Source organism: Pteropus medius, unplaced genomic scaffold (genome assembly GCF_902729225.1).
Source record: "Pteropus medius unplaced genomic scaffold, Ma_sr-lr_union100, whole genome shotgun sequence".
Classification (NCBI taxonomy): Eukaryota; Metazoa; Chordata; class Mammalia; order Chiroptera; family Pteropodidae; genus Pteropus; species Pteropus medius.
In genome coordinates this window covers 18975715-18999950 of record NW_024356249.1, presented here as the reverse complement: position 1 = coordinate 18999950, position 24236 = coordinate 18975715, and the positions used below count along the sequence as shown (strand labels likewise).

Genomic DNA, 24236 nt, shown 5'->3' with positions numbered 1-24236 from the left:
TCTTGTCTGACTGACACCTTATTAATGGGACAAAAGCCTGTCCATCAGTCAGGACTCTGGCAATGTAATATATTTTCTGAGTAGGACTTTTTACAATATCTGCAATGATAAAACAAATGTCCATTTAGTCTTTCCCAGAAGTTGAATACCTTTAGCCATTCTTAAAAGGACAAAGATGTTTACTAACAGATTATGAATGTATGAGGAATAATCTTGAGAATACAATGGGATTCTATTCTTTTTATCTTTACTCTTAATACATCCAAGTTGGACAGTGATCACAATCATATGTTACAACTAGCAAATGCATAGTTGGCTTTTTCTTGTGCTATAATTCAGTCATTTTCAACTTTTAAAATGTTTATTGGAAGAAGGGATGCAATATTGGATAAGCTTCTGAATAAAAGTACAATTTAGGTCTCATTTGCAGAAACAATATTTGTGTAATAATCATAATCAAGAATCAGTGTTTAGAGGAGCTCCTGGAAATATTATAACACATGAAAATTATTCTGGTACCATATTTAACTTTTCTTCCTTTGCCACCTATATTTCAATTTTTAATAAGCTTGCTTATTATAAATAATGCAAATCCATCCAGGAATATTTTTTCTGTTTCAGAAATTTCATGTCAGTGACAAGCTGCCGTATACAGTACAACTTTTTCCCACAAGCACACAGTCTTTGATTTTTAGTAAAAAAAGAAAAGTATCTTTACTCCCATTCACACAGTTATACCTTCACATGGTAATTAAAACCACCTGTTAGGAATGGGTTACCATGATAATCATTTTGAAAATAGCATGATTTAGACACACAACAACAAAATAACAATAAAATTATATGCAGTTTTGCAACGTGTGTGCTACAAAAAGCTTAAAAATATTGTACTACTCCATAAGATAATTAGGTTCAGCCAAAATCTTTTCAGAGTCCTGTTAGTAAAAAGAGTGATTGTTACTTTGTTTTTCTCCATTTGCTTACAACTAGGATTGTCATATAAAATACATTCATGGGACATATTTATACTAAGAAAAATTATTCATTGTTTATCTAAAATTCAAATTTAACTGGGCTTCCTATATCTTTATTTGCTAAACCTCAGTGGGAATATGAGTTTACTCTTCTCTAAAGAGACAAAGTAATGGTTACTTATTTGTTCTACCTAAATATAGAAGGCCCTTTCCATGGCCTTTTTCTTGGAGGACAACTTTAGAAGAACTTCAAGAACTTGAAACAGGTTTAATGAAAACCACAGGATAGCCAAAGGGTGGGAAAATAAGAAATAACACTATTTAATCTGTAGATGAGAGGACTAAGGTGGTGAAACACTCACCAAGTATTTGGAGCGGGCTCACCCAGTGGACTGTGCCAAGATCCTCATTTTTGACAAGGGCAGGCAAAAACTGGCTAAAACACAACTTAGGATGATAAGCATAGTAGCTGCATTTATTGAAGCCAGTGTTTGTGACATAAGCTAATGCCAGTACCTCTCATAATTTATCTCTTACCCTAATGACCAACCCACAAGATGTGTACTATTATCCCCATGTTTTAAATGAAGAAATAGACATTCAGAGTCAGAAGGTATGTAAATGGTAAAGCCCAAATTCACATCACGTCAAGGTCTGTCTGACACAGAAGCGTATACTCTCTGTGTACTCTCTCTGCCATACCCCAACTCTTCTCCAGAGGTTTTATGAGCTATTGTGAAGAATGTTGTCAAGCAAACTAGTCTGTAAATATTAGACGTAGGATTGACTCATGGGTGTTATGGATCATTTCAATGTAGTTATATAAAAGAGCAGTTGAGCTAAAAAATCCTGATGATTTCTTCATTCTTTCAACTAATGTTAGAAATCATTGTCAAGGTAATGTCTGGCGACATTAGAAGAGATTTTTGACATGGCATATTGTTTTATCTTTCTAAAGTTAGTTTAGGCTTTTTGATGATCATAACACTAAATATTAAATCTAAAGGAATAAGAATCAATTTTTTAACCAAGCTTTCTTGACAGCCCAGTAGATTCATTCACTTTTCAATTTAGGTTACACATTTCAATTTTAAGCATTTGGTTCAAATTCACAGACTGTACAATTTTGAGGGTAGAAACTCTCAGTATCTAGACAAGGACATGGTATACAATGGGTGTTCACAAATATTTGGTTAATATTATGTGACATAATATGGCTTCATAAGCAGTGAGTGTATAAATGCAGTATTTTAAATGACATCAGAAATCTATTGGAATCTTCTTTCCTTTGTTTTTATGGGCCTACTTTTAAAGTTAATGGAAATAATGTATATAGAGAGAAGGCTAAGAATTTGCCTTAGGATTTCATTCTGGCAAATCTTCCTGGAGATTTAGCTGTGACTGTTTTTATGACTGTAATTTCCTTAATATGGGACCTCGGCCATATTCCATTATCATAAATCCCTTTTATACACTTAAAAGCAGGATTAAAATGTTTTCTAATTTTCATATCTTGACTTCACTGATACATTATTTCTATGCCGAGATTATGTTAAGTAAATATTGTAGAAGAATTTGAAATTATATAGCAGAAAAAAGCTAGTACACCACCTCAGAAATTTTAACTAATAGATTTGTCGAAATGCAAAGTGAAATATTTAAATTCTTCAAGTAAATAAAGAAATCATCTTTTTCTAATTACTTGAATACATAAAGTTGCTTATGTATTTGACTTTGTGTTTGAATTCATAGATTTGTAGTATTTTCAAGTAGGCATTGTTTAGTCAGGATTTTTTTTAGGAGCAAGGAATAAACGAATCACAGTGAAACTGCTGATTAAAAAAAAAAAGAGGAAAGAAAAAATTTAACTCTTTCCCATTAGCTTGAAATGCAGTGGATACAGATGCTCAAGCAATAACATCAGTAGCCTGCCTTTCTCCATGTCTGGGATCTTCTCCTTGGGTCAGTGTCATGCTCAGGCAGGCTTTCTCCACATAGTGGCAAAGATGGTCATCAGACACTCCAAGTTAAAACATCAGTTTTGGTTTGTGTGATCTTTAAAGGAGAGAGATCTTCTCACAGTATCTATATTGAATCCCCTAAAAGATTCTGATTGGCCTTGCTTTGGTCACATGCTCACCCCAGACCAACCTGTGGTTTAAAGGACTAGAGTTCATCGAAAGGCTAGCCTGGTCTGCAAGCTCACCCATAAGATAGGAAGGGGAGAGTTTTCAGAAGAGTTGCCAGCAGTAGAGACAGTGGCAGCTTGGCAGGTAAAAACAAATGTTTACTAAAATTTGCCTTTTGAATAAAAACATTTTCCAGGAAATATAAATAATTTGAAACAATTCAAGTAAGTATCATACTTTTAAAAAATTAGAAATACATTCAGAAGAACTAGATTACATGTTTATCACATTCTAGATAATATTTCATTGTTATTGAGTTTCAGTTTTGTCATCTAAACATGGGAATAATGCTTACCTTCAAAGCAATCATGCCAATTAGAAGAGATGATATAATTGACAGTGTGTTATAAACTATAAAGTACTATCTGTATAGTTATGAAATATAATGATTTCTAAGAAAATTAATTTGTAAAGAAAGCAACTATATCAAAGTTTGGAAAGTCTCTCTCTTATAAAATGTATTCCACTACCTGTTGTGTTTTTTTCTGAGGAATCGGTACTTGAATACAACACACACAGATGCTTTGTGACAGGTTTTTTGTTGATAATGAGGACAGCGATGATGACAGTAGCAGCAAAGATAGGCATAGATAGCTACTCAATAAATTCTTAGAGAATGTATTACTAGATTTCCTAAGGGATAAAAAAGGACCAATATAAGCTAATTTAGTGAGAAAACTAGAGGCAGATAGATAGATGGCAGACAGAGTTGAGTAACTGGTCTTAAGGTTAGGTTGAGCTGATACTTATATCTAACAGAGCAGCCCTTTTTATAGGAAATACTCCTAATACCAGTAGTTTAATGACCAAGGTGCCATTGATATAATCACTCCCAGGAAATGTTTTGCCAGTGAAATTATCTTAACTATCAACTGAAAAGAAATAAATGTTTTATGGATGATTCAGTTTCACCTGCTATGTGCACAAAATTTTAAGAGAATGAATTAGTCAGCCTGTTTGAATCATCTTTACGTGTTCCTTTTAGTAGGGAACTCAAAGTTGGTTAAATGGCCAGCACTATTTCAGAAAGAAAGAAAAAAAAAACTGTTAAAAAAGACATACTATATTGAAAGCCTAACCCAGGCAAATCACAGGAATAAATTATCAAGATAAAAATGTATGAAAACTGAAAGTATTTCTGGAGTCGCTACAAATATAAATATTAAAATTGCTCTCACAACTCAATCAGGCAAATTATATAGATGGAAAAAAGAAAGCCAACTCAATGGCAATAGATTATAATTGTAGAAAACCATCTCAGAGTTGAAAATCATTAGTTGGAAAATACTTAGGAGTTCATTAGTTCAACCCAGGAGTATTCTTGTAAATAATAACCGTCACTTCAGGGGAGAAAAAAAAGCCCCGATTTGTAGTGCTAGCCTATTTCTATGACATAAATACTCCCACTATGGCTGATTTCAAGATACTGAGATGAGGTCACTGAACATGAGTTGGGAAGAGATGCACACAATTGGCTGTCATGAGCCAATGCCAAAGGGCTTCAGCACATGACTAGTTCAACACTATAATTTTACAATAAGAAAACAACTGAGGCCAAAGGAATTGGGTGACTGGCTTTGAATCATACAACTATTTAATTGCACTGCCACTACTCGAGCTCAGATTCTTCCCCCATGCTGCCCCTCAGTATTGTAAATGCATTATGAAAAAAGGACCATGTTTAGTTGATGGATTGGTAAGCCCACAGGACTCCCCTAACCTGGTTAAGTTCTCTTTTAGGTCCCCATAGACCTTTTCACATTGAGTTTAAACTGTGGTCTGTTTGTCTGCTTCTTCTACAAATCTGAGATCTCACTGACAACTGTTATTCATTTTTGTGTCTTCAGCACTCTGCACAGTATCTGGAACGTAGTAGATACTCAAAAAGTCTTTATCGAAGGCATGAACAAACAACAGTAATAGAAAACATTTATTGGCCTGCTATGTGCCAAGCACTGCTCTTGGTTTACATGCATTAACTCATGGACTCCTCAGAGTAACCATCACAAGTGAGGTAGGTACTATAATCATACCCATATTTCAGATGATAAAATGGAGGCTCAGAGAAATTACTTGCCCAAGGTCACACAGTGAATGGATTCGAACCCTGCAGTCTGTCTCCAGAGTCTGTGCGCTTCAGCTGTCACTTAATTAACTGGCAGTGTCATCAGGTAGGTGTACAGCTCAGGAACAAATACTTCCAAAAGGCCCCTCTCCCTTATGAATGACACAGACATTTTCCACAGGAGGTCTAGTCTGATCAGAAATCCCCTTTGTTAATGGGGATGGGCCTAAATTAGTTGAAATGATCAAGGAAATGGGGCATTTAAGTGTTCTCATTATCTGGGTATTAAACAGAAATTCATATTTTAATTTAAAATCCTGTTGACACTGGTCCCTCTGCTCATCTTTTTTTGCTTTAATAAAATTAATAAATTATTGCTTTAATGAAATTAATCTTTGTTTTTTCAACCTGAAAAATGGCATCACCAATTTGCTACCAAGAGAATATAAAGAAGGTACAGGAGACTGGGTTACTAATGCCAGGAGTATTCTGCAAGATTTTTTTTTAATAGAAAAAAATCTCTTTCTTCCTCGATTGTTTTCTTATGATTTACCATCTCAAGTAAGATAACAAAAAAAAAAAAGCCCATTAGTACATTTGTACATTTTTTGGATTCTAGTTAATGGTGACTGTTTTATGCACCAACCTTAAGATATGAACCTTATTTTTAAAACATGATTTAATATAATACCTCGGATTTTTTTAAAGATAATTTTGACGGCTTCTTTAAAAAACCTTGAAGAAAAGTCATCCACCCTCTGCAGTGCATTAATAGCCATCAAGTATTATGCAAATTGATTGTTATGCCTTCTTTTTCTTTTGACAGTAATGGTTAATTTATTTTCTTCCTCTATTATTTTCAACTAGAGAAAAATACAGTGATAAATAATATATTAGGCTCATGTTGCCAATTTTAAAGTTATACCAGTACCATACTGAGAATGCATTTAATTTTTCTGCTTAATATGGTCTAGAAGGTTTAGATACATATTTATAGTTTGTTTGCAGTTTGTATTTGTCTCCTAATAAGATAACTTGTCCCAAATTCTTTTCTTTTACTCATTATCATTCCTCCCACTAGTGCCAGAAATTTTCTAGTACATTTCAAAACAATGCGACCTATAGGTAAAAATAGCAAGTACGACACCCTACATTTACATTTATATACACTATATAACGAAGTGCTTTTAAAGATGAGATCTCTTTCTGATATTTAAAACAATCACATGAGGGTATAGATATGAGACCCTGGAACTCAAGAGATGGATGAATTCCCTGAAGTCACACAGCTAGAGAGGGAAAGGGCCAGGACCAAAGCTCTGATTGTCTACCTTCTGCCCAGCACACTGCCGCCTCTTAGCTCAGGAAGCCACTGCAGTGTTCTTGAAGCATTTAAGAGCCTGGACAGATTCCTGTCAGTTAGACATGAGATTGAATCTGGTTCTAACTGTGTGACTTTTGGCAAGTTTGCTCAACTACGAGAGGAGAATAACACTTCCTACTTCACAGGGTGTTTATAAAGAGTAATTTAGAGGGTTTAGCAGAATGCCTGGCATATGGTAAGCACTCAATACATGTTATTTTTATTGTTACATGATTTCTCTTCCACTTCTTTACCTTAATGAAGCTCCCTGCCCCGCCCTCTGGACTACTACAATTTCCCAGCCTTCAAAGTTTATATATCTCATCGCATGCATTCATTTAGACCCTGAAATCATTATGTCCTTGACCTTCTGCTTTGGGTTTCTTCCATATCTCATAAATGTGGAGAGGAAGTCATAATGCATTGTATTTTAGCTCAGAGGAACCCTCAGAGCTACTAAGCAATTTTTTCTTTCATTTCTTGCTGACCTCAGTTTGCATGCCCTGCTGTAGCAATTCTAAACCCCTCCCCCGACACTCTGAAGTTCCTAATCCCTCTCTATATCTATCACTTTCAGCAGACGGTCATATACTCTAATTTATTTTTAAAACATTAGGATCCTGTGTCTTGAACTCCTTCAGTGTCCCTGTACTTCATCTGACTTCTCATCCTCTCCTCTGTCTCAGATAGTGACAGGTCTTATGTTCCAGGGCTCTTGGAAATGACTCTTCTTGCTCTTTTGGATGGTTGTCCCAACAATTTTTATCTCCCTCATTTGCCTGCTTTAGTTCCCCACCTCTCTAGGCTCAACTACTTGCAGTTCTTCTGACCTGGCCATGTGTACCTACCTGCCTCTATATGGTCACACAAAATGCTCTGCCACCTAGGAATTTCCATTCTCCAGCCTCCTTCAAGACTCAGCTCTAGCATCATTTCCAGTCTGGTTGGCTGCCCTTTCTAGACATTTCCATAACTGACTGTCACCCACTGCCTCCACCGGTTTTTGACTCCACTGGTTTTTCCAATGTCGATATTCTCCAAGATTTGGTTCATTTGCCTTTTTTTTGTTCACCTTGTCTCTCCATGAACATAGTCTTGGTTTTAACCATCACCTCTGTGTAGATGCAAAGTTTATGTCTAGTCCACCTAGAATCCCAGTTACTCCACCAAGACTGAGTCCTGAATGATCATTCTTCCTAGTGCAGAGATGGCAGTAACTTGGCATTCATGCTTCCACTTGCCACTGTCTCACCCAAAATGGATATCGTCTCACCCAAGACCTATTATGCCTAATTCCCAGTAAGGGCAGGCTTCTCCTCAGAATCCTTCTCATTTTCCTCCTCTGTTGTTTGACACAAAAGCTCTGTCTGCTTGGAATCTTCATCTTCACTTATTCCAGATACCTACTTCCTAGTAACAATGAAAAATCTACTAGTCATCCCCGTAGTAGAACATTTTCACTCATTTCTCATTATCACATCACATTCGACATATTTAAAAGAAACTAATTGTGTCCCCTGGTCTTCAGCCCTGCTTTCTCTTACTGGCTACCCTGGGTTTGTAGCTCGTCCCACTTTTCCTCAGATGACTGCTAATCATCTTTGCCTTCTCTCTTTTGTACTCCACCAACTTTGGTGTCAATCTTATTTATTCAAATATGTCTCTCATTCATCCCTTTCTGTCTATTCTTGGGGCCACTATTTTGGCTGGCCTTTTTTTACCTGATTATGGGCTATAATAATATCTTGTCATCTGGTCTTCCCATTGCCAGGTTCTCCCTTCTCTAAGCCATCTCGCCTCCAGATCAATCTTCCCAAAGTAAAACCTTAGTTATGTGACTATCCAGCCCCAAACCCTTTAATGATTTTCTTTTACTTCTTAAATAAAGCCCCAATTCCTATCAAATTTAATAGAGTAAAATTAGCTTTGAATTTGGAATCAAAGATTTGGATTCAAGTTCTGGTTACTCTATTTACCTCTTCTGTGATTTTGAACTTATTGCTTAAATTTTATTCACTCCTTTATTTGGCATGTATTTATTTAACACTACTATGTTCTAGACTCTATGTCAGGTACTTGGGATAGAGTGACAAGCCAAACAGACCTCATCCTTGTGCTCCTGGACCTTACAACACAGTAGACTTGTCCCTATTTTTCATAATCATAGTAATCCTAAGTACAGGCTATGCCTCCCTTGCTTGCTGCTTTTAGCTTTGGTTTGTGCCAAGCAGGACATTATACTGCCACGTGTCATAGTTGTTCACATATGTATGTTATCTTTTAGCCACATTGTAGGTTCACTGAAGGGTTGAGGCCATCTTTTATTTCCCATAGTGCAAGCACAGAGCTATGCACATACTAGTTACTCAGTGAATTCTGTTGTGAATTTGTAGACCCAGGGTTAGATTTTAGAATAGTTATAATACCTGGTATGTTTTTAGATGCTTCCTCTGTCCTGTCAGAATTATGTTTTTAAAAAAAGTAATAGCCATTAATTTCTGTTTGTTCTCAGGCCTCTCCTTCCAACCTGCCCTACCAATAACTATTATAAGTAGAACTCACAATGTTTATAACTTGTGTACCTTAAGTTTTCAAAAACTGAATAACAAATGCACTCATGCTTCGTAGTAGAAATATTGTCCATGTGCATACAACAGAATGTTAATATGATGTTCTTTTTACTAAATAGCTTTCGACTTGGTAATGAACAATATGTTGTTTTTCCCTGTGAAATAATTCTAGGACTTTAGTCCTGAAGATTATATTTTATTTTATACATTTTCAGCTTGCTATTTTTATGTTCCTAGTGATCTTACATTAAGTTAAGCATTTGTTTATCCAAAACAATAGGTCAACTATAGCCAAATTATAACCATACCTTTCCTCTGCACACAAAATCCTATTATAAACAGCATGTGATCATATTGCTTCTAGAATTTATGATTGTTTTCTTCCAAAAGGAAGCTAAATTTAGCCTAGTAATTCTACATGCTCCCAAGGAAACAATGCCTGCTGTGATTTCTAGAATAAATGAATCCGAACCACAATTCCTTTACTTGACTGAGAAAGTTTAAATATCAACCTAGTCATTACCACAGATATTAAACCACATTTAACAACTACAAGGGGTTAAGAAAGAAATTGACTATGTTTCTGACTTCATTGCTGAATGAATCTAACTTAGTCGCTCTCGTCCTTAATACAGAACATTGTTTGCATCTCATAATGGTTCTCTAAAATTACTCGTTCATGGCTTGAGTTCTAAAATTAAACTATGTACAGTCATGTCCACTGCACAATGCATCTTTATTTGAAACCAGCTAGAGTTTTTCTGTTTTCACTTGATGTAAAATTTCATTAGGAAGCTTTGTTTCTTATAGTTTAACTGGTATAGCTCTTTCTATTTCTTCGTTTCTGATGATAACTAAATTTCTCTTGCCTTGAACATGTTTTGGCAGATAAACGTCTCACCATGAAGGCCCACGCTGTGTTTGCACCTGGCATCCTTGTGCTTCTGTTTACCTTGGTGCAGAAGAGCGATGGGGAATGCAAAGAGGCACTAGTAAAGTCTGAGATGAATGTGAACATGAAGTATCAGCTCCCCAACTTTACCGCGGAAACACCCATCCAGAATGTCGTTTTACACAAGCATCACATTTATGTTGGTGCCATTAACTACATTTACGTTTTAAATGACAAAGACCTTCAGAAGGTTGCTGAGTATAAGACTGGACCCGTGCTGGAACACCCAGATTGCTCACCATGTCAGGACTGCAGCCACAAAGCCAATTTTTCAGGAGGCGTTTGGAAAGATAACATCAACATGGTTCTTCTTGTTGATACATACTATGATGACCAACTTATTAGCTGCGGCAGCGTCCACAGAGGGACCTGCCAGCGACACGTCCTTCCACCCTATAATACTGCTGACATACAGTTCGAGGTACATTGCATGTACTCCCCACAAGTAGACGAAGACCCCGGCCAGTGTCCTGACTGTGTGGTGAGTGCCCTGGGAACCAAAGTCCTGCTGTCTGAAAAGGACCGGTTCATCAACTTCTTTGTGGGCAATACCATAAATTCTTCTTACCTGCCAGATCATTCATTGCATTCCATATCAGTGAGAAGACTAAAGGAAACACAAGATGGTTTTAAGTTTTTGACAGACCAGTCCTATATTGATGTTTTACCTGAGTTCCGAGATTCTTACCCCATTAAGTATGTTTACGCCTTTGAAAGCAACCATTTTATTTACTTTTTGACGGTCCAACGGGAAACTCTCGATGCTCAGACATTTCACACCAGAATAATCAGGTTCTGTTCCGTAGACTCTGGTTTGCATTCCTACATGGAAATGCCACTGGAGTGTATTCTCACAGAAAAGAGAAGAAAGAGATCCACAAGGGAAGAAGTGTTTAATATTCTCCAAGCCGCATATGTCGGTAAGCCTGGGGCCTATCTCGCTAAGCAAATAGGTGCCAACCTGGATGATGACATTCTCTACGGAGTGTTTGCTCAAAGCAAGCCAGATTCTGCCGAACCGATGAATCGCTCTGCCGTCTGTGCGTTCCCCATCAAGTATGTCAATGAATTCTTCAACAAGATTGTCAACAAAAACAACGTGAGGTGTCTCCAGCATTTTTACGGACCCAACCATGAACACTGCTTTAATAGGGTAAGTCATACAGGTTCCCCATTTACAAATTATGATATATAAATCAGAATGGGTATCAGTCTACAAAAGAATATTAAGGGCTTATTGGTGCTTGGTACATGGTCCAAATCTAAAATATTTGCAAATTCTTTCCAAGAAAATTTAGAAATTGAATCTTTATTTAAAAGTAAAATCACAGCTTGAGAAAAACTTAATGTAGTAACTAAAAGAAAAAAATATTTTTACAATTTGGGTTTGTACATTTGCCAACACTTCAGTTTATTAAACTTATTTCTCATACAAGCTTTAGTAATTCTAGTCAGATTTTTTTGCACAAAGTTTAACACAACAGCAGTTCCTGTAAAACATGATTATTGAGATCCCAGTGCAGTCTTTACAACATTTAAAATTAGACATTCAAGTTAATTTATGTGTTTCAAAGGCTTATTTTCTTATGAGTCCCAGTTTGCTCAGTAATATGCAAACAAATGGTCTGTATTCGTAGCATTACTTAAAGAAACTTAACTAAAAACAAATTTTTAAAACTCTCTTCTAAAATGTTGGTAAATAAAACATCTTTAAATTAGCGAATATACTTCTCTAAATAATCTAGAAAACTAGAGAGGAAATTTTTGTTCCTAGATCCCTCCTTTGGACCTTAACTTTAGTCATGGACTCCCTGCTTGAATAGACATGTGTCGACCGAATTCTAGTTTGGTACTTTTTATCTGGCTGGTATTGACATTTATAAATATAAATATTTTTGATCGATGATTGTTTATACTTGCATGAAATGGTGTTTTCACAGGAGGTATTGGGGAAATTCTTTGTTCCTTCGATTTAGATATAGCGAAAGCTACCAGCTACACCGGGGGATTTATCCTGCTAGTCATAAGATCATTTGGGGCCAGAGGAAGAACACTAAATTGAGTCCATTGTGGTCTTGGGCTTTCTTGGTCTGGAACCAGATCCGAACATATGGACCTGCCTGTGCCACTAGTGATCATCATTGAATGAGCAAATAGTATAGCTTTTCTAAAGACACTTTGACTTTAGAAATATACATCTCACTTACTCTTACAGTTTTCAACCTAAGTAATAAAGATTATAATTGCAAGCAGGAAAAGTATTAAACATGTCCCTGATGAAAGAAAGTAAATAATTCGCTGAGGGGTACCAAGGGCATATGAATTCAGAAACGTTTGGTTCACTTTTGCTGACATGTCTGGGATACTTCCCCATATGGAAACTCCAAGTAAATTTTTTTATAAAGCTTAGAAATTTCTGAGAAAACAAATTCATCTTTGGTGAACTACAGACATAACTAACTTTCCTCCTCCTTCCAAAGTGGAAGAATATCCATACATATATATCCCAACTAAGACTTGTTTTTTTTCCTGAATATGTTTACTATATGTTATAAACTCTGTAAGCAGCAATGGGATTCCTCAGGAGGCCGCCCCTTTACTAGAAAATACAGAAGAACAAAGGGAAACAAAAGGTCTTTCAGAAACCTGGAATTGAAAAATAAAAGTGTAATATTAATATCATTCCAGAAAAACACTTTTTCCTGCATCCAATAATTGCTTCAGAAATACAAGTTTAAAAAGAGTCTAGTAGGAATTCTTCCAGGTCCTCTAGAGCACATGACTTTACTATTTAAATCTTGTTATCTTAATAATTAAAAAGAATTTATGAGGGTATACTGATATCTTATTATTTTATTTTGTTCATGTCAGCCCACAGACATAAAAGTATTTAGCAATTCTGGAAATTCTCAAAACACATCTAAACTTTATCCTACCTCTTTGACTTTTTTAGTGTTCCAAGGGGAACAAAAAAGCAGCCTTATCCACTGAAATTCAGGTCAGTTTTATTGCCCAGGAAAAATGCCCAAAATGTACCAGCCACACCTGAAACCATTATCACTCCCATCGCAAAAATTCTTGTGGAAAGCAAGATGGAACTTGCCAACACGGTCTTTTTACAAGGGAAGCCAACTTCTATACTGGCCAAATTCCATAAAGACAAATACTTTCAAACCTTCTCTATTTATTTGCCTGTTTATCTTCTCTCGTTACTAAAGATCAAAATTCTTCCAAGAATGAGACTACTCACATTCTCAGTTTTCATATACTCATTCCACAGAAAACCAATAATCAGCATACAATTATTTCCCACTTCATTTTAAAATGAAGGCATCTAGAGCTATTACTCACACAAAAACAAGATGATTTACAAGATCAAACCAGTTAGGAAGGACTCTAAGCAATAAGATGATTCCCTTTTGTCTTGGCAAATTTACTTGGCAAGGTATCAGGTGACCCTTCTAACAATTTCTTGGAACTGAGTTTGTAGTTTGGCATAAAGTTTCGTGAATAGGCACATATATTGTAGTTTTGTTTTTAACATGTCTAACCAACCAATGGAGAGATGATTGTGTGCTCTGTGGACAAAAGTAAGAAAGCTGCAGCAGTGACTTTCCGCTGAGGCTTCTGTCCTGTCCTCAGTGTGAGCACAGCCACAGCAGAGGTTTCTGGCCTTCCTTGAGCTTCCCTCCATGTGCAGAAAGGGTTTCTATCACAAGATCAGACAGAGTGCCAAGAAAGGGTCTTTTAAATTTAGGGCCCTAGTAGGTGTATCAGGCCTGACTTGCTTATTTAAGATCACTCGTTATCTTGCTTTTCTGACTCTGACATTTTAAGAACTACTAGCTGTACAGGCTCTTCATATACATCTTCTCATATTAAGATCACTAAAGCCCTCTTTTGAGTCAACTGATAGTTTCCAGAGCACATCATCTTCACCTCTAAGTTATTTGTGCTTCAGAATTCTTTGACTCCGCTTGTGAGGCTTTTTCTGGGAACTGATCTCAAGACACTGTACTCATTTATGTCATATTAATGTTGATTATATCCGTTTTCTGTAAGAATATATTCTTAATCTTCACAATGTAACCATTTTCTGTGTTGCTTTTGAAAGCAATTCTTAAAAGCTTTGTTTACAGTGACTTCCAACACTTAGAATCATGAGATTATACACCCACAAATATCTTAACTATCTTAACTTTTTTTACCCATTCATCAGTGGACCTCTATAAGCATCTTAAATTATTGAGTGAGATCGTTTTAGACAAATGCATAGTCCCTAAACAGCACATTATTATTCAAAACAAAGTAATTGAGAAAATGCTCCATAATATGGAGACTTTGTAAAGCTCCAATTTGAGTAGGAAAAAAAAAGAAAAAAAAACCTCACATTCTGTTTGGGATAAATAGTATTAAAAATTCAGTTAATTGTAACCACATTGACTGGAGTCTCCCGTATTATCATGTAAAGGATTTATTAACATGACCATTATTCCAGGGAAAAATAACTAAAATAAGTACGCATTGGCCCAATCTCCTACAAATGAGAGTATCGAATAAGGGATTTTTTTTAAAATCCCCAAATCAGCAAAGATCCTGTTTCCTAAATTATAGTATACTTACTAGGAGAAGTGGAATAATACATTTGGAAAGATTTTTATTCCAGGTTAAAATTAAAAAGGATTTTCTCACCTACCCTGAAAATTACAGTCATCATGTTACATACACTATTTTTGTGTAATCTCATTACCAAAGTGTTGCTCTATCTGTAAGCATTTTAAAGAATAAATGTAGAATTGTAGCAGATATTTTCATCAACATCATGGTCATCTTCATGACCAATGATTGATCAATTGAAAGGGAAAAGCATGGCATTTGGTGCCAGACACACCTGGATGGAAGTCCTGGCCTCTTGCATATCAGCTGTGTGACTTCTGCCACATTGCTTAGCTTCTTAGGGCCTCGGTCTCTTCATTGAAACATCCAAGTAGCAACACCTGCCTCATGGTGTTTTGAAAAATTCTGGGATAATATATATGAAGTACCTGGCCCAATAATCTGACCATAAATTTAGCTCTTTGGGAGTCCGCATGGCCTAATGGAACAAGACTGAAGTCAAAGAGATCTGAATTTAAATCTATACCCCACCATTTTCTACCTGTGTGGCAATGAGAACATGATTTAAACTCTCTGAACCTGTTTTCTTCCATGCAGGACTATTGGGTGGACAAGTGCAACCATGTTTATAAGAGACCTAACTGAATCAATAGCACATAATAAATAGCAGCAATTATAGTAAGAAAACTTGTGTAAAGAAAGGCAAATTCAAATTATTGTATTGTTTTCTGGAAGAGACACATTCTGGTTTTATTGCTCATGAGGGTCTTTCACTTCTCTCCCTACCTGTTATGAGTGAGCCACTTCCATAATGCTTAATTTCTGTAAGTCCTTAAAATGATAGCTCAAAAAAAAAAAAAAAAAAAAAAAAAGAAAGAAAGAAAGAAAAAAGGAAAGGGAGATTGGGTGTGGAGAGAAAGACATTTGAATCAGAAATGTGCTATAGTCAAGATGGACAGTATAAGGTGTGCTGCTTTCCTCAACTTTCAATTCTGTCTACCCATGGCACTATAAGATGGTATGCCCATATAGTTTAAGTTATACTGTGCATCGAAGAATTTGCAGAAAATGCAGTTAAAAAAAAAAAACTCAACCTCACAGTTTGTTTGTATCAAGTTTCCTTGTTTTTAATGATCATTTATACTCAAATTCAAAGAGTAGCCAACTGCTTCCCAAAATAAAGGAAACTTAAAGTAGTAATTTTCCATCTCCGTCTCAGAGTGCCAAAGTTAAAGGGTCACCACTCAGAAGCATCAAAGGAAGAAAGCAAAGTGATTAGAACAGTTTTGAATGAAAACAAAATCAAAACAAGATGCAAACAAGGAATAATAGGAATAGGCAGAAAAATAAGCATACGGTGATGTTTCTTTATTACTATTATAAAGATGATAGATGAGCAAAATTGGGTTACATTTAAGTTGTAATGGAAGAAAATAATTGCAGCCTTCCATCAGGAAACCACAAGGACCATTATTGATCTGTCATCCTCAGGGCATGTCTCGTAATAGTTAATAAAATAAACAAAGATTTATAACTCTTTATAGGCCATATATCTATAATCTCCCACACGCCGCCATTTGAACTGGGAACGTGGAGTCACTGTTACAAATAACATCCATATAATTATACTGGTTTGGCATGTCTTATTTAAACAATCCAATCTCTAGAGAATACATTTTGTATTAGGCATGAAAAATGTGAAGTCAGATTTCAGGGGTTTTTTTTCACTTCCTATGCTCTAAAATGAGAGACTGTTATCCTATATGAAAAATGTTATTGAGGATTCTTTACTCTAAACACTAAATATCTTGGCTACATGTCAAATGTAATAGCTACCAAAGCAAAATCTTGCAAGAAAGAAAATCTGTGAGGTATAGGATTTAATATACTTTTTTTTAATCTAAGTAGAAATTTATTAATTTTATACTTGATTCCTTTCCTTTAGTAAACTCTTCTTCATTCTCTCCTAGGCTCAGGGAGTCACTGCTCCCTAACTTATTTGAACTTTGCAGGCTGCCCTTATTGTATTGTTTTATTAAAAGGAACTTAAATTTTTTTTCCAGAATTTTGTAACACTCTCTGAGATCACTGGGCACACCCTGGGGTTATTAGAAAATGTGTTACAGAGTGAGCCATTAATGACTCTTGCTTTTTTCTCTTCCTCCTTCTAACCTGTCTTTAAACCATTTCATAGCTTACTCACAGGTCTACCCCAGAAAAGAATGAAAAAGCAAAGGCATGATGTTTTCATAAGCTAACAGCCAAGAAAAATAGTTAATGTTGAAACTGTCACTAAAAATGTAGGTAGGCTACACCTGTATATTACAGTGACTCATGATGTGATTGATAGTATTTCCCATGTATGTGAGTAATTAAGGGTTAACTGTGTCACATGCATTAAAATTAATTTTTTATTCTTCTTAATGTCTTTTGTAGCAGGTGTTGCCCGTTTTATTTAAGTATTTGATTTCTATATGGAGATTCATTTGGTAACATTAATGCAGTAAACAATATATAAGGAGTTTGTGCAAAAAAATCTTGAAGTTGGTTTTTGAAAAGCCAGTGTTAATAAAACTTTGAAGACACAGCGCTAATACATGATATTGTCATTGCCATACCACCAATGATTAGAGAATTCTGAAAGCATATGGGATCCTGCATTTTGATAAAAATATTAACCTCCTTGAGTAATAATGGATTTTTTTTGCTTGAAATAATATATTAAATTTTAGGTGCTACACCCTTACTTCAGAATTCTCTCTTATCAAGGCCATCCCACCCTGCATTCTTATTTCAGTCTAATAAGAAAAATGAGAATCTATCAGAATTTGGATAGAAGACCCACCAGGAATTTCCGCTGTTGCTTATTCATGGATTGGCACAGATACTGAACAGTGGGCACACGGCGTCCAGAGTGACTCAGTGCCCACATATGTGCTGCAAGTCACATCTCCAGCAGCCAGGGAGGGCTGAAAAGGGCACATTTATCAGGGAAATGAAACCACTGACTCGGCTATTCTTAAAGTCATTAAAACTCCCCTGATTTTTTTATTTTAAATAATAGTGAATGTGGTAATACATTCCAGTCTGCTAATTATATATTTTTCTAACTAAAATATTCCAGGCAGGTTCAACTTGCTGAGCAGTATTATCTTCCTATCCTAAAAGCCTTGGGAAAGAGGCAGAGTGCCCTTCACCTTAGACCTGGGCTAACAGTGAAACAGATGAAGTGTGTCTGGCTTCTCTATTTCAAATATATTCTCTAGTTTTTCAACACGAGGATAGAAAAATGTCTTACAAATGCATGCTAATATAGAATAAAATCTATCTTAACCATTCTTGATGTTCACAAAGAGGAGGAAATAGTTTATGAATAGTATAAATATAAAATGAAAAAATAAAAATAATGAATTCAGACTAAAATATGATCTTGTCTTATTTGGGTAAAAAAATTTTTATTAATTAGAGGACATTAAAATGGTAGCTGATATTTCAAATTGTGCTCTAGATAAAAAGCAAATTAAGGTCAGTTTTGATTTGTAAAGTAGTCTTTCCTAGAACTGATTTTCTGAAAATTAATTTTGTTGAGTCGTCATTTCAAAATACATGTATTATTTGATTTACTAAAATTTGTGTCCATGTATCAGAAAAGTATAAATCTATATGATATTAAATTTTCTAATGACATTTTAAATTTAAAATCCTATTAACACTTTCATCTAGTAACCAGTCTACTAACTAAACTATAGGTAAAGTGGTGTTCAGGAAATGGGAAAAGTGCAAAGATTAAATTGGTGTGTTAGCTAAGTAAATCAATAGCATTTAGTGCTAATGCACTAAGCAGATTACAAGCACTACTGCAGTGGCAGTCAATAGCAAAAACGAATATCTTTAAAAATTATCTTGATAATAAAATGCAATTTTCCGTTTATTTTGAGCTATTCTTGTTCTTTCATCTTATTAGTTTGTCAAATGCTAGAAGCCTATTTTATTTAATGTATAAAATGACCAAAAATCCTTTCAGCAAAGGATTTATTCATACAACCAAAATTCAACAAGAAATTCAACAGTGATTTGATACCCTGTTGGTAATACAGTAGTGAATGAGATAGGCATGGTTCTTGTCTTTATGAAGCAAACATACTAGGGGAAGAGATGACCATAAATGATCGGTCATACCAATAAACAAATACATCATGAAGATTTATGAAATATAGTGTAGGGAAAATAAACATCTGTGAATGCAAATGAGGAGAAATATGTTAATTTCATAGTATAGTCATAAAAGGCCACCCTGAGGATGTGAACTTTTATATAAGGTTAAAAGATAACTTGTACATAAAGCTCAAAATTTTAGAAAATGCAATATATCTTTAATATTTGAGCACTGACATAGCCTAATTATTACCTATTTCATAAGTTTCAGGTCTTAACTACATGCTGCTGTATTTAAGCAGCTTTTTAAAGTAGACTCTGACCATAAGTACATATTACTTTACACCTTCAAAAACATATCACAAGGAGTAGAACAACGTTAGAGAATTAAACTTTTTAAATAGTTTGTTTTGTTTTTTAAAAAGTCACGTGCTCAAACTTTTTGATTTCTAAATGAATTAAGTTACTTTTCATTACACTTAATGAAGTGTATGAAGATAATGTGTAGCTTTCTAGAATCTAAGGATGTAATTTGGGTAGCATTCACTCTTCTTGCCTCTCAGCCTATGACCTTATCGCATCTTTGAGAATAGTTACTTCTTATATGGGTTCAAGTTGTTTCTTTCTGGTCCCCCTTTCCTTTCTTCTGTGGCTAACACTTGGGACCCTATTTGTCAGAAGAACCCGTGTTGTTTGAGAGTGGAAGGAATTATCCTGTTAACAGTAAATTATATGAAAAAGTGAATCATATAATCTTGAGAACACATAAAATCAGCTCTTTGGAAACTATCAAAATTATAAAAGTTGATAGAATTCAAGGGAATGTGATGCTGGGATGGCCCGAGTCATATAACCCTTCCGCATCTGTGTACTGTCCTCTGCACAACTGCATCCATTTTAAACGATTTCCTTCTCATGGGAATCATGTGGCTTGCAGGACCAAGTAGGAAACAAGTGTTCTGGGGACTCACGAGGATGTCATGAGTACCTACCGAGTATACAGGGGTGTTCTGTCTAGTTCGTGCCACCTTTATGTTCTAATGTATCCTCTACGCCACCTTTATGTTCTAATGCATCTTCTGCTCTTTCTCTCATTTTAACCCCATTGTGTGTGTGTGTGTGTGTGTGTGTGTTTAATCATTCAGATATCTAAATAAGTTTAAGGTCTTAGAGGGCAGGCAGTTTGTCATGCTTTTTTATACCTAAACATATGCATATGCTTTGCAGACTGTAGACAATAGTGTTGATGTTACTTGACAAAAAAAATTTTGTCTTCCAAAAGAAATCTATATATTTACACAGTAAACAGGGACCATCTGAATTACTGAAATGTTTGGATAAAAGTCTTTGATAAAATTCACAAATGTATTTTTATGACTAGATCATAAAAGTCATTGTTTTTGTCATTTCCACAAACAACAAAGATTTGAAATGCAGATGCAAAAGAAAAATATGTATGAGGAATCAAAAGATAGACTCACTTTCTTCTGTTTTCACTGTGTTCACTTTTGTTTGGCCAAGAGAAGTAGAGTTTGCCAAGGGAAAAGGTGAGAGAATAAGAGGCATTTAATCTTCAGGGCTTATTCCTGTGCCTACAAGTCAGAGAGGTCACTGGCTTGCCCCTTCCTGAAAGCTATAATTATAGGCAGAGGACTATTTATTTTTCAGTAGTGTGACCAAAATCTTGAATATAAGAGATTGTTTATGAGAGTACAGTGTGTGTAAGGGTTACATAAAACCTCAAGAAAGATAATAGGAGGGTGAGATTATTTTTCTTCATATATTCACTATCATGAGAAGGTCAAATAGAGGTGAATATGAGGTCAAATTAGGTGATCCTGGTAGTTAAGGAATTGAATTAAATGAATAAAGAAGAGGAATTTATAATAGAATAGAATATATCCGATGAGTCATTAAATGTAAACTGGTTTATGGCTCCAACATCATGATAAACAAGAATCAGTAAATATATTAGTAAACATAATTGAGAAATAGTTCTGCTTCGAAAAACACCGATTACATTAGGTTTGGAAATGTAACTGACATGGAAAAAAATGGGCAGTGTTTTTTACTAAACTCACTCTCATTTCAAAAGAGTCATAGAAAAGGTATGATTCTATGTAGAATTAGGCAAAGCACAAGATCAATTCTGTTACTAGCCCAATATTCAGGATATTATCAGTGTTTGCAAAATGATGAGTAATTTAACAATAGTAGGTATAACTTATAATTAGCATTGAGAGGTCAAAATACAGGTTATTGACATGTACAAAGAGAACTAAAATATGTGCCTGCTCTTGAAAAATAACATGGTTAAGTTGTAAAAATGATTATATTTTCTGTCTAGATACTTTTTTAGAATCAAATGCTTATGAAAACATAAGCAGCAATTTCAGGTTTTTAGGGAAGCAGTGCGTTTTATGATCCTAGGTATGTAGCATAGTAGCACACTAATCACCCCCTTGCCTTCTCTCTTGTCTCTATTTGTTTTTAGTAGATTCTGCACAGGAAAACATATTCACCTCAGTATTAAAATTTTGAAGTTCACCATTTGGGCACTGTTATAGATCATAGAAAAATATACACGCGGACTTTACCATACCTAACAAAAGAAAGTTTTTTATTTAAGAAAAGAAAACCCTCTAAATTATTACAGGATCTTGGGTAGCTGTGGCGTAAACTATATGATATTGAGTATCTTATAACACTAGTGATAAGATAACAATCTAACTGAATGCAGATGAACTCATGAAAAGGGAAGGATTATGAAATATTTGGAAAGTAAACACCTAAATTTTCATAAGCAAATATTAATTTAGTATTTCTGTGAGCTTTAGATATTAAAGCTTTGCTTGCATTCTCTGGGCCTTCAGAATCCGCTGTTATAACTTCCAGTGCCTCATTTAATAGTCTGTACACTGGAGATTCAAGAACTAGTTAAGAAACGGTCAAATTTTCTATTTTCTCTGCCAATATATAATAAAATCTCTGTTCCAGTGAATGAGGGGACAATTATTTTAATAACAATGATGGCATAGCTTTATCTTACTTTTTTTACTACTGGCAAGGCTTTCAATTTATACTCTAAACTCTGAGTAAATCACAAGTTAAAATAAACTCTTGTTTGTTCAATGCTCTGTTTCTTTCTAGTCTTATTCTTGTCTATCACCCTCAACCTAATTCCCTAGTGGTTCAGGAAACCCTCAATTGGGTTTAAGTAATAGTTTATACAGCCTCTCTCATTCATTAACCCATGTTGACATTCTCATTCTGTGTATCAGCCTTATTTAAGACTTTCTTAAGCACCTTATCCAGCTGCTGGTTTGGGTGCAACTAATTTAATCAAGAAACTTAATGTTTCCAGGGAATCATTCAGCCTATCTCAGCCTTCATCATTAGCACGATCTAATTCAGTCTGCTTTTTCTATTCCTTCTTCCAAAAACCCGGTCTCATTCATAGTAAACATGAAGTTTAAAGATCTTTGTTTCTTTCCTTCTACATATATGCAAAGCATAGACAGAAAACTGTTATCATTCCAGACAGGTTTTGAGTTAGTGTGTTGAAAATAGTGCCAGTAAGATAAAACTGATCTCCCTGGCTCCATCCTCATCTCCAGTCAATCTGTTTGTCTCCATACTGCTGCTGGAGTAAGTAATCTTTCCCCAAAACAAACCCGTTTGTGTAATAGCATCTGTTAAAATAAATTGAGGATTCCCCAATGGTTTCAGAGTAAACTCCACAGTCTTTAGTGTGATTTTCAAAGAGTTTTGTGCCTGAGCCTTGGCTATTTCTTGGTCTTCCCTCACACCAAGTGTTGTGCTGGTAGGTGTTTAACTCTGAGGGGAGAGGGAGTAGAGCCCCTGATTTGTACTGTTTACACATTCCCATGGTGGAAATACCCCCACTAAGCCAATTTCAAGCTACCAAGGTAAAAACACTGAATAAGAATTAGGAAAAAATGTTCGCTCTTGGCTCTATAATCTAGTACAAGATGGCTCAAGCACACCCCTGCCACCGCACCCTACCCTTAATCTATCATTCTTTTTTCTCTGTATGTGAAAACATTTAAGTTCTACTCTCAGCAAATTTCAGTTATACAATACAGCGTTATCAACTGGGGTCACCATATTATACTTTAGATCCTCAGACCTTATTCATTTTTTAACTGAAAGTTTGTACCCTTTTACCAACCTGTCCCTTGACCCCACTGCCTAGCCCCTGGCAACCACGTTTATACTCTCAGTTTCTATGAGTTTGACTTTTTTCTTTTTAGATTCCACATATAAGTGAAACCATGTACTATTTGCCTTTCTCTGTCTGGCTTATTTCATTTAGCATAAAAGGTTCATTATATTGTCTCAAACCACAGGATTTCCTCCATTTTCAAGGCTGAATAATATTTTGTTGTGTGTATGTGTGTGTGTGTGTGTGTGTATATACACACATACATACATATATGCACACACACATGCCACATCTTTACCCATTCATTCATTAGTGGACACTTAGGTTGTTTCCATATGTTGGCTCTTGTAAATAGTGCTTGAATGAACATGGGAGTATAGGCATCTCTCTGAGATAATAGTTTTGTTTCCTTCGAATATATACTCAGAAGTGGAATGGATGAATTCTGTGGTCATTCTATTTTTAATTTCTTGAGGAACCTCCATACTGTTTTCCACAGTGGCTGTACCAGTTTATATTCCACAAACAGTGTACAAGGGTTCCTTTTTCTCTACATCCTCTCCAGCGCTTATCTCTTATCTTTTATTATTTTTATAATAGCTATCCTAACAGATATGAAGTGATATATCATTGTGTTTTTAATTTACATTTCCCTGATGAGTAGTGAAATTAAGCACCTTTTCATGCATCTGTTGGACTTTTGTATGTCATCTTTGGAAAAATGTCTATGCAGATCCTTTACCCATTTTTTAATTGGGTTATTTGGTTTTTCGCTGTTGTGATGTATGAATTCCCTGTATAATCTGTATATGTGTATCAACCTGTCCTAGTAGTTCCAGAATCCAGCAGTCTCCCTTACAACCCTGTGTTAACACATATTACTTTATTTGCCTCAAATTCTCTAATACAGTCATTTTATCCGTTTAACACTTTCTCCCTATTCTTTACAACTCAACTCAAGCATTTTCTTCCCCAGGAAATCTCTTCTAGCTTTCCCCTCATGCTCCATTCTGGATAAGCTGCCTTTTCTGAGTACCTCAGTAGCACTCTTTGATTATTTCTATCATATCTCTTACCATACTCTGGTAACATGTTCACTGGTTCCCACGTTAGCCCCCTGAAGATGTGAACTTTGGCTTTTATCACCACATCCCAAGTACTTAAC

The 24236-nt window shown here is 35.4% G+C and overlaps 1 protein-coding gene across 6 annotated transcripts in view; it reads left to right on the top strand.

Moving 5' to 3' along the window:
- The window catches only part of MET (MET proto-oncogene, receptor tyrosine kinase), a 111802-nt gene that overhangs the window by 15009 nt on the left and 72557 nt on the right, over positions 1 to 24236 (top strand). For 3 of the 6 annotated variants that reach the window (XM_039861004.1, XM_039860998.1, XM_039861003.1), the window contains exon 2: positions 10050 to 11266. In XM_039861004.1, coding sequence (XP_039716938.1) covers positions 10064 to 11266 — 1203 coding nt within the window. In that variant the 5' untranslated portion in view covers positions 10050 to 10063. Of the gene's footprint in view, positions 1 to 5010; positions 5178 to 10039; positions 11267 to 24236 lie in introns of all 6 variants that reach the window. The other 3 variants (XM_039861002.1, XM_039860999.1, XM_039861001.1) reach the window with 2 other exon arrangements.